We start from the raw sequence: 16,277 nt of genomic DNA on the forward strand, positions 1-16,277 counted from the left end.
TTTCCTCTGTGTCACACCAGATGCCTACATTCCTGGTTTCTGGAATAGTTTGAATTCCTATAATCTTTGATCAAATTTACCATTCTTTAATTTCAAAGACCATTGGTTCGGTTAACAAACTAACATGAACCAGATTATTGTTTTATTGCTAGCATTTTCCCCCAGAGATTAAAATCTTGATATGTACAAAACAAATGCTGCTATTGTAACACTGACAGACCCCGGTCGTCATCGGGTGGGATCGAACCTGCGACCTCTGGAGCTTAGTACATGAGCTTGAACCGCATGACCTAAAAGGCTACAGAGCAGACTCATAATATCTCTCTCTCTCCCTCTCTAAGTGGTCTTGGGGCTACTACATGGGACAGAACACACCCAGGAGGTGCATGAGTTACACTATGCATTCCTATCTAGAAGAAACATGCTTGCATTTTGTTTAATACTGAGAATGCACATAAAGCTGCAGAGAAAAAAAAACTGCACATCCCAAATTGTTTCATAAAGTAATTACCTGTTTAAAAGTTCTTTCATAAAACTCTCTTTTGCTGAATATGTGATGGAGGAGGAACCACTATTTTGATAACACCTAATCTGGCCAGGGATGTCTTGTGAAGCTCTTGTATTCTTTTTGCCTTTCAAAACATCATCTAAAATGTCACCATTTTCGGTTTTCTTATTAAATTCATTTTCTGCTTCATGGTGTTGGTCAGTTTTCTTTTTATCTTTTTTTTTCTCTGACTTTGCCTGCTTATTTCCAAAACCTGAACCTTTTGCTTCTTTCTTTTCTACCTTTGTTTTAGGAACATCAGTTTTTCTACCATTCAGGGCTGGGAGTTTACTCTTACGAAAACCAAACCAGCTAGCTATAGAGGGCCCAGTCTTTTGCTTCATCTCAGCAGTGGGAGGCTTGTTTTGCCCTTGACCCTTCTGCACATTTTCCTGGATACACAACATGACTTTTTCTTCTATTGTAGGTTGTACAACAGATGAACTTAAAGCACTGGGAACCTCACAGTTTTCTGATATCTTTAAAGAGGTTTCTTGTCTCTGTGACTTGCTTGCTTCAAGTTTACGAGGATATTGTATTCCATCCAAGTTTTGAAATGATGAAATTTGTTCTGTTGGAATAGTTGGTGATGACTCCAACTCCAATTCTGCTTGCATGATACTTTTTTTGTTTAGTGGATGCTGTTTAGAATTCTCACTGCTTTTTTCATTGTGGACAAATATACTTGGTGTATCTTTCTGAGAAGGTGATTCGTTTCCCTCACATTTTGAAATGCTGTGAAACAAGTCCACTTTTGGAGATGTTCTGAATGGTAGTCTGCTTGGGCTACCATGCTGACTATTGGAACTACTCATGCTTCCATCAGAAACTTGTCTAGAATATAAATTTTCTGGGACTTTTGAAGTATCTGAAAGGGTCTCTGATGCCATTGCTAACCCAGGAGTGGCCTTGATTTGGAATCCTTCCATGGTAGAGTTCTGTCTTGTTAAAGAATTTCCTCTTTCAGAAGTGTTAGTAATAATCTGAGTCCGTACTTTTCCTAGACCTTCTGTCACAGGGATAGCTGGCTTTTCCCCTGTATGAATGCTGAAACTTTGACTACGGGCCTTTGCTCCATTCATTCCCAGAGCCGGTTTTAAGTATGCTTTGTTACTCGAAGAAACAGATCTCTTAACTAATTTGTTTTCTAATCCATCTCCTCGGTCTACCATAATGCTGCAGTTTTCAGGTGAGTGAGGAGATGCTGTATCCATAGTAAGTCCCATGGAAAAAATATCTTTTATTTCAGGATCGGCCTTAGTGACTCTTAATTCCGTACCCATTGTTTCCATGGTGGTTAGACACATGGATTCATCCTGCTTGTACTTACATGAACTCACATTGCTTTTGGAAGCTGCATTTATACTGTCTTTTTCTTGTTTTCCTGGTACAGTAGAACTCTTCCTGAGGAGTTGGGGAGATTTTACAAGTTGTTTCAGTCCTACAGGGAGACGGGTTTTCAGTCCTTTCTCATGAGAGTTTTGGACAGCATTTGTCATGTCACTGCCATGAAACAATAGTGGCAATGAGGAACGGTTAACATGAGATAGAAGAGGCTCACTACTACTTGCTGTGTGACATTGTGGAGATGTGGGCAGACTGTTTGGCATTTTTTGTGGCTGAGGCACTCCACTGCCATTGGATAGTCCTTTTTTGCCTGAATACGTGCTTTGTGAGGAAACCGTTTCCAGTGACACACAAGCGAGAGAGAAAGTCTTAGCTGTCCGTAATCCTGGGTTAGAAAACTCCTGATTGCTGCAGAATACTGCCTGATTAGAGGTTTTTGGGCTAGCTCTTTTTGTGAAAACTTTGGAAGGCCCTGGAGAGTTTCCAGGGGAGCTGAGGGACTTTTGAAGCATGTTTTGTGTGCTCATTTGTCCATTCTCTTGAAGGTGAACTAATTCAATTTTGGCCATGAGAGGTGTATTTTTTGTTAGCATTTCACGATTAGATTGATTATGAAAAGCAATAGGGTTTGCAGTTCCTTTTAAGGATGATGATTTAAGAATATTTCTTGCTGTTTCATTGGGAACAGTTGCTCCTGGCTTTATGGATAAAGGTGGAGAATGTTCATAATTTGGTTTTATCAACAGTGAAGTTGACCGGCCTGGAGGAGGGGGTGGTGATGGGGATTGGGTTTCTACAGTTGTTAAATCACAATGAATATCTCTAGTTGGGGGCTCTCCATAGTCACTGTGTTCTATAAGGTGCTGAGGCAATAATGGCGATCCTGGAACTTGACTCTTTGGATTCTTTCTCCACTCACTTCTGCCTGGATTTTTAGAATTTTGAGGAAGATGGTGCTTTGGAATTTGTATGTCTATTTTTGAATCCAAATTATGAGTTGGACTTTGTGCCTTTTTGAATCTTGACAGTTTCATAGGCGGCAAAGCTGGTGATTTTTCTAGGGTTGTTGGGCCAGATGATGAGGCTGCAGCAGACTCACTATCTGTCATCTTAATTTTCTGTGGTGAAAACTTATTTCTGCTGGGTATTTTAGTCAAGTTTTGCTTTTGATTGATACCTGCATGAACAGTGGAGATGGAATTGGCCTTATATGATACATTGTACACTGGCTTCACTAGCTTTTGTCGTAGAGTATTTTGCAACAATGCTCTTTCAAAGTGTAAAGATTCACTGCATGTCATGGGGACAACTGTATTTTCATTCCCTACATTGTTCTGAAGAGTCTTTTTCTCTAATTCATCTTCAGGTGTTTCTAAAACAGTGTAGTTTCTAGCATCAGTTCCTGTCTGCGAATTAGTTATTCCCTGAGGTATAAATTCAGTGTATTCTGCATTGCGCCCACTTTGTGGTCGGTTGATGGAAAGTTCATTTCTAGTCACAGTGACTACTCCAGTTTGATGTGAACTGAATTCAATAGGCTCACCATCCTCAGCATCAAATATTACAGTAGTGCATTCTTCAGAAGAAGTCTTTTTAATAAGCTTTTGTTGTTTAATAAAATTACATGTCTTTGGCCCAATATCTGACTGAGCAGATACTTGTTTTTCCTCTCCATCAGTAGATACAAACTGAGAATTCTCCATCCCTGCAAGCATGTCAGAGCTCTTTGTATGCTTGTCAGTAAAGGGAGTTAATAACAACTCTGATGAACTTTTTTCATCACTGCTTTCTATATGTAATTCATCCATGACTTCATTGTCATCGGTATCTGAAAACTGTAAATTAAGGTCCTTCCAACCCAGATTAGCAGTGCTTTGATCTAGCTGTAGTACAGGCAGTTTAACATTTGTGCATGATTTTACCTCTGACTGAAAATCATTGACAAAACTAGTTAGTTTTTCAGGTCTTTCCTTTGAATTAAAATATGAACCTTTTCCTGGTAAACGTTTCCCGTTAGGCTCCCAACCAAATAGACTGTCAGAAATACTGTGGGTTAATTTATTACAATAGAGCCTGCCACCTTTGCTTGGTACTTCATGCAGCAATACTAAAGATGAAGATTCATCATCTGCATCATCATGTGAATCTGAATCATAAGTGAAAGTTTTGTTGTGCTCGATGCAAACGCTCCCTATTTCCATTGGCTTACAATGAGTTTGTTCTTCATGGCTGCCACATTTAATTCCAGGGGAATATATTCCTTCATTGGAGTTCATGCAATCTTTGTAACCCCATTTTGATATTACTGAAGATGGTTCAAATAATATTTTTCGTTTCTGTAACTTCTTCAGCCCTTCCAAAATGTGGTTTTCCTTGATACGAGTTGGAGGTGGATCATCTATAGGACTAGAGAGGTTGCTCGGTAGTGAAGAACCAATGCTTATTCTTTTATCCCAGCTTACAGATGACTGTTAAAAAAATAAGAATATGCTGGTAAGAAAAAAAGTAACACCTTTTATTTAATTGGTTATAAATTGCATATAGTATTAAGTCTCATCTAGACAAACTGCTATCTTTGGAATGGATGCCAATATTCTTTCTTAATACAGTATTTCATAGTAGTGTGAAATGGGGAGTGTGATTGGTGTGTGTAAGAGAGAATGTGGGTAATGAGTAAGACAGAAAGAGAGCAGAAGAAATTTGAGTGTGAAAGAGAAAGGGAATGTCTGAATGAGAGAGAGATTGGGAAAGCAGAGGGAGATAATGAGGATAGTTGACCTGATTTAGGGGAAAGAGGAAACAGGAATCAATGAGGTGAGTGAATAAAGAGTGAGAACAGAGGATAGGGAAGGGGCTGCACTCATGCATGCAAACTTATGGTCAGGTGATCTGCCATTTCACATATGAGGGAAAAAAATAAAGGGAAGACTACACAGCATATATAGTAAATACTGCATATTTACATGAACTCCAGCACCACTATGACATGCTGGGCCCTGGGAGGAAACTCCATGAACCCTACTTCTACATTGAAGTCTGTGAGGTAATGGGGCCCTATTTAGTACCTAAGACAGAGTTTGTTACTATTGTTAGTAGTAGTAGTAAAGAAGTGGGGTTGTTAGGCAAGTGGGCTTTGTATCCTGCAGATAAGAACTGTATTAGCAGCTCTTCTTGCCTGGATGTGACTCAGGCAGCTTAGAGACCCACCAAGCAGCCCAGAAGACAGCTAGGAAAGGTGATTCTTCTGCATTATGGACCATTTATGGGTCTTTTCTTATAACTGATGCTTGGATTTGAGATAGGAGAAGTCTATAGTAGGTCTTACGTTTATTGTTTGGTTTAATATGCTAACAACCAAAAATAAATATAGCAACCCAGAAAAAGATTTTATTTTTGTTAACCAGAGAGTTTGGTGTCTATTACTGAGGGAAATCCTTGAGCTCCCATACAGTCCCCAATAGTTTTCTACATGGAAATCTCCTCTTTTTGCCTTTTTCAACTTGTCTTTTTGAAAGGATAGGAAGCACAATACAACAGAAAATGCTTGAGTATGAACAGCAAACAAAAGTGCAAATTGAGCAAACTGTGATTTGCAAAGAAGAGCTAGAGATAGGCATAGCTAGAAAAGAAAAGGCAATTTTCTTACGGTGAGACAGTGTGACTGTGGTACTTTACTAAATTATAGCAAATGTATCTTTACCTTAAATATTACAGAAATTTCCTACCCTTCTGATTGCTTTGACTGTGCTCCCTGTGTCAAAGCCACATTTCTAAAATATCATTGGAAAAATTATTGAAAAATATACTATAGGGAAATATCTTCCTCCAGCAAGTTGATGGACTAGTTGTGACTTCACAAGAGTCTATGGATTCTACGATTCTAAATATAAACCATATTCACAGCGAAGGCCAAACCTTGATGTGATTTGCAAAACTTGCTTGGAATAGTTCTTGTTAAAATGTTTTGCATGGTTTTAAATGACTGTGATGCTTGCGAAAAGTGCTGGAGTGAATGTCCTGAGAAAATAAAACAATCCATTTAACAGTGGTAGAGGCAGTGGCAATGTGAGCATCTTTGTGCCTCCAGGCCACATCGAGAAGGACCATCTCAAAGAACGAGCAGGTAATTCTGGGCCAGATTCTCTTCTGTGTCTAGCTTCTCTGCCTGGCCCCAACCCAGGGCACAGTTTAGAGCAGTGTTGCTCTAAGATCTATCAGCGGGAAATGATTTGCCAGCTGAGGATAGCCAAAACGTAGAGTGGTCCAGCCATACCTCTTTCCCACCAACAACACATCCTTTCTAACCTCCCTGAGTAGGGGGCTGCAGGGAGGGGAGCATAGGAGCCAGCTATGCTGTTTTTGTTGGCATTGAGGAGCCTTCAGCAAAGGTAAATAGCTAGGGTGATGCTCCTTTTGTGCTGCTTGAGTAGCATAAAATTAGCAGAGCAGGACTGAGAATCTACCTCGCAGTCTTTGAACTCTAGAATGTTAAGTATGTTGGTGGTTTTTCTGAGATGATCAACTGTCTACTGGGTACTTTACTCACACCACAAACTTCTTCCACTGAACATATGTCTGATGGTAACTTTCAGTCACTATTTACCAGGGTTATATCTAGGGTCCTACCAAATTCAAGGTCCATTTTGGTCAATTTCATGGTCAAAGGATTTTAAAAATTGTAAATTTCATGATTTCAGATATTTAAATCTGAAATTTCACGGTGTTGTAATTGTAGGGGTCCTGACCCAAAAAGGAGTTGTGTGTGTGTGTGGGGGGGGGGCGGGTCGCAAGGTTGTTGTAGAGGGGGTTGCAGTATTGCTACCCTTACTTCTGTGCTGCTGCTGGCGACGGCCCTGTCATCAGAGATGGGCGGCCGGAGAGCGGCAGCTGCTGACCGGGAGCCCAGCTCTGAAGGCAGAGCTGCCAGTAGCAGCAATGCATAAGTAAGGATGGCATGGTATGGGATTGCCACCCTTACTTCAGGGCTGGGCGGCCGGAGGGTGGCGGCTGCTGGCCAGGAGCCCAGCTCTAATGGCAGAGCCGCTGCCAGTAGCAACACAGAAGTGAGGATGTCACGGTATGGTATTGTCACCCTGACTTCAGAATTGGGCCCTTGACAGAGGTGAAAGTAAGCCGGTCCAGTCCGACATGGTGTACTGGTAAGAAAGCCGCTGATAACGGCAGGGGGAAAAAGGGGCTGGCTACCCTGGGGCTCCAGCAGTGATTTAAAGGGCCTGGGGCTCCCGGCCACCACTGCTCCTGTGGCTGGAGCCCCGGGCCCTTTAAATCACCACGGACGCCCCGGGCAGTGGGGGTGGGCAGCGCTGAAGGGCTGGCTAGGGGATTTTGGCCCCTTCCCCGCCCCTTCTGCCAGAGGCCCTGCCCCTCCCAGGGCCCAGAGCTGCCCCCGCCCCACCTTGCCCAGGACCCCAGCCACCCTGCATACCAGTAAGTCATTTAAGTTACTTTCACCCCTGGTCCTTGGTCAGCAGCTGCCACTCTCTGGCCACCCAGCGCTGAAGGCAGCAGCGCAGAAGTAAGGGTGCCCTGGTATGGTGTTGCCACCCTTCCTTCTGCGCTGCTGCTGGCGGGGCGCTGCCTTCAGAGCTGGGCGTCTGGCCAACAGCCGCTGCTCTCTGGCTGCCCAGCTCTGAAGGCAGTGCAGAAGTAAGAGTAGCAATACTGTGACACCCCTAAAATAACCTTGCAGCCCCCCCACCTGGAACTCCCTTTTGGGTCAGTACCCCCAAATTGAGAAATGCTGGTCTCCCCTGTGAAATCTGTACAGTGTAGGGTAAAAGCACACAAAAGACCAGATTTCATGGGGGGAGACTAGATTTTTACGGTCTGTGATGCATTTTTCATGGCCATGAATTTGGTAGGGCCCTAGTTATATCTGAACCTAAGAGTTGAAAGTTTCCATTTCCCAAATCCTTCACCCTTTACCTCCCTATTCTAGCGCCGCTCAAAAAGCCTACTTTGAAGTTAGCATGCTTACAAAAGGAAACTAAATGAAACATTCTTTCTGAGAAGAAACCTGGAGAAAATCCAAAACTGCCAAGAAGTTACTGTTCAGAGAAGAAGCTTACCATTCAGTATGCTCAGTTAATACAGAGACAGGGAGAATAGAAAACGATTAAAAACAATATGAGCTCAACTTGCTTAACCCTTTGGCACTGGTGGTGGTGATGCTCCCAGTGTTGTGTGCTAATTCATCATGCATTAGGACTTTGCATTGAGGTAATTCAACAATTAGCGTCATGGGGCTAAACTTCCCTATATGATTCAAGCTGAAATCTCTCCAACTCTTCTATTTAAGGCCATTAGATCGCATGAGACCTCCTTTCCGATGTATTTTTTTCCTATGCATTGCAGAAGCAAACACTTTCAGTTCATAAGCCTCCTGCCTCCTAAACCATAACAACATTTTTTTTTAAATCTGCTAAATCTACCAAATTTTACCCTTGATTAAACCGAGGCAACCCAAATGAAGCCAGTGTGGTACAGCTTGGCCTCGTGTAAATGCATAGACTGGTTTTGCATGTTGCACTCTGTAGGCCCTTGTGCCAGATAGCTTAAAGAGTTAAGGAGGCCTGAAGTTTGTTCGGACCTCTCACATTTGCCCCCACCAGACTCTAGCAAGTTCGATAATCATTTAAAGGGATGGGGGGAGAAGAGGAAGAAAGGCAAATTGTTCAGAAATTTCTGACTGCTCCATCTTGTTTCAGATGAATTGAGTTAATAAATGAAACAAATCAATTTGCTTTACCCTTTTACTGCACGTCTTTCCATCATTCCAAGTGTAGGAGGAGCCACTGGAATATTCACTGCAAGCACTTGATAGAGAGAGTTCACTGCTACTGCAACTGCTCCGGGGATATAGGCGACTGGGCCCTGTCATATTTATTTGACTCTGGCATTTCAAGGCAGGTATACTGGATTTCACATTCTGCTGGCATTCCTAAGACACAAGAAGAAATGCAACAATCTTATGGGTAAAAACAGATCACTTTCTCTTCTACCTGATTGATTTAGTTAATAGGGCAAAATGCAAGTGTGCCATTTATACTTGCATAATATTCCATTAGGATCTGGTAATATTAATGAATAGATATAAAATAAAAAAAACAATTTAATGTTTAGCTTTATTAGAACAGAAAAAAATCTCAATCCCTCCAATTATTTTTATTTACTTGCTATGGCTTCAGCATTCTGCTGGTCTTTCTGCAAGAGTATTTTGAATCTGTGTGAATTATGCTGTAGATATTAGCAGCATGCTCCAGTAAGATATCACAAACTAAGTTATAAGAGTACAAGTACATCTTGACAACTGCATTATAGCCCCACAATGTAACAGATGAGGCTCCACCAACTGGACAAGGTAAATTAATTTAGTGTCCCAAACAGAATGTCCATTGAGAATGGAATCTCTCCATTACAGTCTAATTCTGGTTTCCTATCTAGTCCAAACCTTTGTCTAAGAAACTCTCGGATGCAGGACAATCCATCTTTGTGTCACTCTCAGACAGCTGAAGCCCCTTACTTATGCAATTTATTGACACTTTATGGCTGCCTTTAGTACTTGGGTAGTTATCGCCCCTCTCCAAATGCAATTTCAGCTGACTGTGACTAAATGCCAGCTTTGAGGAAGAGAGTAATGAAGAGCAGATAGCACGTTAGGTAAAATATTAAACCTTTGAAGGAGTATCTAGGATGTGTGTAATTTATATTCAAACTAGTTCTCTTGTGTCTAACAATGCTAGACTTTCTTTAACGTTAAGTGCCTGCACTGTTATGCTGTTATGATGATATCCTTGTCTGCCATATAGAATCAGAAACTTTTTTAATTACCAGGAATACCGAAGAGCAACATGACTACATTTTTCTGAAAGGTGGCTTAGAATTTCATTAAAACTAGAAAATAACCTCACAACCAAGCCTTAAGCAATATTTATTGATTTCCATTCTTGTTTATAGCCTGATGTAGTTTTGCTTAGATGGGTGTTTTCACATTTATATCCCAATAGGATACAAACAAATCTAAGGTTATATAATACATGAGCGGCTGGCAAAACTGTCAAATAGATTCAATGGATGTATAAAATGTTTCATGGAAATCTTTGGAAAATACTCAATTTAGAGACCATTCTCCATATACTCTGTTCCATGCTGGGTTGCTTTTTGTGTGTGTGATTTCCCCCCATTTATTACTACAAAGGTTGTTTGGCTGAGAACAGGATTTTTATTGCTGAGGAGTTCCTCAGCGACTGCTGCTCATTCCTCAAGTGACATCATAATACTCTGTCTGTAACAAACCTAATTACAGGGCAAATCATCGCTCCCTGTCATGGACAAAACCCCATGATCAGAAAAATCAGTCAGCAGTAGCAACAGAGAGTTTCACCTCATGTCCTCCTAAGCAGTGAAAGGGGTGTAGAAGAACTGGTCTCCAAACCCTCTGGAGTGCCAGGTAATACATAGAGCACAGGCTTCAGCATTTCTGCAATAGAGTCCCTTGGCTTTCACCACTGGCATCATTCACTCCCTCTGCTGTCACTAGTTCCCCCTGCTATGCCTGCGTCCTCCCCTGCAGGTAGAAGGCATGGAGGCCAACAGTAGCATTGACTTCTGCTTATTATGGTATTTCAGCTGTGGTGCTAGATAAACATACAATGTTCGGTGACTGCACTCTGGGTTCCACCCCATATAACAGGCCAGACATGTCCAAAGTGCCTAGTGCCTGCCTGGAAGGACTGCTGTAGATTCTGGGGAAGGAGAGCACATAGCATGGTGCAGAGCCCTCACTCCCCTCCCCCCACCTTCTGCTGCTTTGGGAGCCTTCCCATCCCATCCCCTTTTCCCCGTTGTGCCTTAAGGAGGAGAGGGACATCAGGTCCTATGATTTCAGAATAAGAAGCAAATGGACATCTAAGCAAAAAGTATTTTCATGTAAATACTATTAATATTTACAGCAAGTAAGAAAACATGGAAAATATAGTGTGCATCCCGAGAATTCTCTCTGAACAGAACGTTCTCTCAACTTCCTCAATTTTAAAAGGAGGCTGGGTTTTTCTTCTAGGAGTTGTCTAATTTTTTTTTTAAATTCTGTTTAAAAAACCTTTAAAGATTATATTTATGATGCATTAATTATATATAGTTAACTTGCACACTGGTTAATTAATTTGAATTGCATAATCTGAGTTTTTTCCCCTAATCATGACTTCTAAACCATCACCTTTAATGAAATTAGAGTACAAAAGCTGTCTGTATGAGTATAATTTAAACATGTAATTGTTGTTAGGAAGAAAAGACAACTGACTGAATCAAACAATTGCAGAGAGAAAACTGCATACTTAGAAAAATCTAACCTGAAAGCTAAATTACAGATTGTATAGAGGGTCATTAACATCTTTTTGAACCTTTGAAACAATGACTTTCCACTAAAATATGTATTATTATAAAGCGGATTACATTTCTGATGACACTTTTATACTTTAAGATGAAAGGCATAGAAAGGCTCAGTTTTCTGTTCTCATCTGCTTTATTTCTCTCTATCTTCATGTGACTTTTGTTTTTAAAGCTACTTTTCTCTCCGTCAATGAAACATGAAAGCCCTACTGGTTACAGTTTTGCCAAATAAGCACAAAGCTAACCCCCAACTTTAATTAAAAAAAAAACAAAAAACTGCAGAGACCATGAATTTTTAAAAGTTCATACATAATATATCATAAAAGTAGGAAGAATAACATGGTACATGAGCTTTAATAAAAAGCTCCTTGACCATTTCTCAGAGATTTTGAGATGTAATCAATACCCAAAAAGGTATATTGGGGACATTGTCAAGATTTATGCTTTTTTTGCACAGAGTGACACTTTCTGTGTACTATATCAACCAGAGACATGATATTGAATTTCAGAGACCAGAAGAAAGGAAAGTATTGTTATCTGTCTCAACAATTGCTCACCAATGACATCGCACTTCACAGACAAAAATGAGCGCTCCAAATGAGGCACTTAAAGACCGCACAAAGACTCACATGAATCTGAACACCAGTAGTTCGTGATTGTATCAAACTTCTGTTCCTTTCTACATCTGAAAGCAAATCCCCAGACGAGAGATCTAAGATGCGTGAATGCAGTTTCTGGCAGAAGAGAATGACCAAAGCATAAACATTTGACAAATATGCAACAGATCAGCATTTTAAAAATTCCAAACTGTGCAGTTAAATTTCAAAGGGGAATAAAACCCTGTGGTAAAAGAGCACTTGTCCTAATTTGAAAGTTTTCCATTTTACTGCTTACTGAGTACAGGACTTGATGCACGAAAATTTTTCATCCAAAGAAAACTGAACTTTTTCTCCCTGCGACTGTTTCACAACTTATCATGATTTCACATGTAATAATGACAAAGTAATATGACCCCAATCATATTTATCCATAGAGTTTGGCAAGTTTGCATTAAAGAAGTATAAAAATGAATGATGAAATTAACATTTATAAAGCAATCAACACATTAACCTTGTTTTATTTAGCAGTTGCTACAGCTTGAGTGAATGGTTATAAAAGTGACCCTATTTCTAAACGGCATTGATCTTGTGAAGCCCTGCCTTGCACACATTTTAACTCAAAGTCATTAATGTCATCTGTTAGGAACAATTAATATGAATAGAAAATAATTGCACCAGGGAGCAAGGGACTCAGAGGATTTTGTGCATTAATATTCACATGCTGTTCAATTACACACTCAGTCCCTTATTTCAGTTTTGCTTGGAAGGCCTGCTAACCTGATGCCATTTCCCCCATATTAATCTGTACACTAATTACCAAGGCTTTCTGTATAGAATAAGTCTGACCTGTTTTAATTTCAAACGTATGATTTATTTGAATGCTGTTTCTTGACCAATGACTTCAAAAGAAAAAAATAGCTATATCTGCTCTCCAGCTGGTCATGTGAGCTAAGCTTTTTGATTACAGATATTTGGGATCTGATCCGCAGTCCACTGAAATATATGAAAAGGTTCCTGTTGACTTCAATGAGCTTTGGGTCAGGCCTTCTGGTAAGATCCTGCCACCCTCCCTGCAACCACAGAAGAATCAAGACACTGGAACTGCTCAGTTCATGTTGTGCATGGCTGTGGGTGTCGGAAAGGGGTGAAGGGGAAGGAGAGGCTGCAGCAAACCTGCCAAGAAAACTTGGAACCCTGGGTTACACTGTGCAGGACACACCCTATAGGAATGTGGAGACGATGCAGTGGGGCAAGGCAGTGGGCCCGGAAACTGTTTATCCATTTGTCCACAAATATTAGTGAGAGGGGGAGCAGGCTTCTGCAAGCTGGGACTGAGGCTTCAGCTCAGCACTACATGCAGTGAGTGCTCAGCCTGCTTATCAGGCACTCACCTCTACAATGTCTTCCTCTGGAGAATGAATCATCCAGAAATAGGCATCTCTTCTTCCAGCCTTTGCTGGTCACATCCAGAATTGCAGACTGACTTCTATTGCAGGCAATTTAGTACTTTTAACCACTAATTATTAATTGGGGAATAATTTTGCAGGAGTTACATATTCATCTAGTTTTCATTCAGTGTTTTGTTTTAACCTGTGCTATCCTGTTTCAATAAGACTAGGGGAAACTGTTTGAATGATGAATGCTCTGTATAATCATATTTCCTATAACACAATGTTGAATAGATGCCACAAACACTTTGCATTCAGTATAGTTTTCATTATAAATATTTACTACACCGAGTGTACATGTCTTTTAACACAGTGTCAGTTATATCTATTCTCCAGTTATTGAATGTGAACCATTTAAAATATTGTTATTGTAATTGCAGGCTGATGTTTGTCCAAAATTTAAATACTGCCTAATTACACCTTTCCAAGCTCACAGGTTTACAATGAACTCAAAGTTAGCCTTTAACTGAAAGTCTCCCAACTGTATAGTTGAGCCACCAGAAAATTCAAATTGATTCAGACACAGGAATCTTTGATGCGATGCAAAGGTGTTGTTAGGAAGGGCCCTTTGAAAAGGACTGTCTTTCCTCCAAAAAGACCAACTTCCTGCTCTCTCCTTGCAGAGGATTTTTAGTGCAAGTTTCTGTACTTAAGCCATGCATTAGACTGGAAAATTGAAGAAGTGTGAAGGGAATAGACACTAACATTTATTTCCCAAGAAAACATACTGGAAATATTACTTCAGGAGTTTTACATCTTGAAGACTTGCTTCAGAGTTTGTCAGTCCCTAAAAATGTTTTGAAAATACTATTTTATTGTACAGGAGTTAGCAATATAGATGGCCGTAAATAAAGAAGTGAACAATATAATTTGTTATAACAATAACAGTTACATGAAACTAAGTACACTGCTATATCATCCTTGTGAAACATAATGCCAGCTCACTCAGCATACTGAGTCAGCAAGAAGAAAATAAAATCAGGAAGGAGAAAGAAATAATCTCCCAAATAACAACCTAAAATTAATTAAAAATAGTAAATTGTTAAAAGTTATATATTATTGGGCTCAATACAGGGGAAAATGGGTGACATTTAATGGCCTGTGATATACAGGAGGTCAGACTAGGTGACCTAATGAATCCTTCTGCCTTAAACTCTATGAGCCTATAAATAATAAAAGTAAATCAGCAAAATATAATAAGAATAATAGAGAAGAAAGGAAGAAAAGTGGGTTCTCAAGATCTATAATACCATTACATATCTGTATCAAATAGACCAATTAAGTAATCATCATACTGGAAACGTTCACCATCATACAAATCACAAAAGGATGTGGGGGTTATAATGGATCACAAATTGAATATGAGTCATCAATGTGATTGAGTAGTGAAAAAGGCCAATATCACACTGGAGGGTACTAACAGGAATGTTGTATGTAAGACACAGTGGGTAACTGTCTCACTCTTCTCAGCTGGAGTATGTTTCCAGTTCAGGGCGCCACACTTTAAGACAGATGAAGAGAAATTGAGAGAGTCAGAGGAGAGCAACAAAAATGATGCAAGGTTTACAAAACCTGACTTGTGAAGAAAGGTTAAAAAACTAGGTACGTTTAGTTTTGAGAAAAGAAGACTGAGGGGGTAACAATCTTCATATATGCTAAGAGCTGTTATAAAGAGGATGGATCAATTGTTCTCCATATCCATTGAAGGTAGGACAAGAAGTAATGGGCTTAATCTGCAGCAAGGGAGTTATAGGTTGGATATTAGGAAAAGCTTTCCAACTATCAGACTAGTTAAGCACTGGAGTAGGTTTCCAAGGGAGTTGTGGAATCCCTCTCATTGGAGGTTTTGAAAAACCAATTACAAATGCCTGTCAGGGATGGTCTAGTGTACACAGAAAGGAAGCTTGACTCGACGACCTCTTGAGGGCCCTTCCAGTCCTACATTTGTAGGATTCTATGAAATCAGCTGTAACAGATACATATCCAGCAGAATGACCTACATTAACAAAGTTTAAAGAAACAGAACAAAGTTTGGATTAAGATAATTAAGGAAATAGAGCCACACAGCAATGAAACAGTAATTATAAAGTAAAATTGACAGGAAAATAATTTCCCCCCACATTCATTTATTTTCTCTAAGTGATAAAGTCAAAAAATAAAGAAGTATAATGTTGCTTATTAAAAATGTCAATACATTTACAAAATGAAAAAATATTCTACAAAATGTGACATCCCCCCCCACTGATGACTTTATCTCACAGAAGCTCCAATGACATGATGTAAACTATACTGTACTGATCACGGATGTTCTCACATGACACACTTGTTTACATCACAGCATCTGTGTAATGATACCTCTGTGCTGAAAATAATTTGGTTTTTAAAATATTGTTGATGCCCTTGGGGTTCAGCAGAGCAAAATAGAGTACAGAAGGAGATTATTCTTCTTGAAGTTTATGTAATGTGGATAACTTCCATGCATGAACTTCCCTTGCCTGAACAGAAGAGGCCACCAGGTGTACACATGGCATAACCCTTATTGTCCTTGAATTGCTGTGGATCGAGGCACATGTGCACGAGAATGGAGCAGTCCTGAGCTGGGGAAATCATGTTATCCTCTCACCAGCCCCCATGCAGAACACTCAGGAAAGTTAATACAGCCTAGGCTGTATCATTTTTTCAGAAGTTTTTCTCTTTTTGGTTCCAAAAAGCCTATAGAAATAATACACTGTGAAACAGTTCTATTGCCCCATACCAGATAATGTTATAACCCCCCCAACCCCACCCCCCAATAAACACTATGATTTGGTATCTAGTTTATTTAATAGGAGTTTCTAAAGATAATGTTTCCATTATGGAATTGGATCCTGCTGTCTTCTGGGCATTGAACAGAATGCACAGAAATGTTTTCAGGGAGACAGGGGACAT

The 16,277-nt window shown here is 40.1% G+C and overlaps 1 protein-coding gene across 18 annotated transcripts in view; it reads right to left on the reverse strand.

Annotated features, from left to right (window-relative positions):
* Positions 1-16,277, reverse strand: part of NCKAP5 (NCK associated protein 5) — a 623,862-nt gene that overhangs the window by 82,291 nt on the left and 525,294 nt on the right. For all 18 annotated transcript variants that reach the window (XR_012664337.1, XM_075117769.1, XM_048869232.2 and 15 more), the window contains 3 exons: positions 11,932-12,036; positions 8,664-8,855; positions 512-4,362 (listed from right to left, as the gene is read on the reverse strand). Coding sequence is in view for 17 of the 18 variants with exons in the window: in XM_075117769.1 (XP_074973870.1) it covers positions 512-4,362; positions 8,664-8,855; positions 11,932-12,036 (4,148 nt within the window). In the remaining variant the exon portion in view is untranslated. The remainder of the gene's footprint in view (positions 1-511; positions 4,363-8,663; positions 8,856-11,931; positions 12,037-16,277) is intronic.

Source organism: Caretta caretta, chromosome 11, assembly GCF_965140235.1.
Source record: "Caretta caretta isolate rCarCar2 chromosome 11, rCarCar1.hap1, whole genome shotgun sequence".
Taxonomy (NCBI): domain Eukaryota; kingdom Metazoa; phylum Chordata; order Testudines; family Cheloniidae; genus Caretta; species Caretta caretta.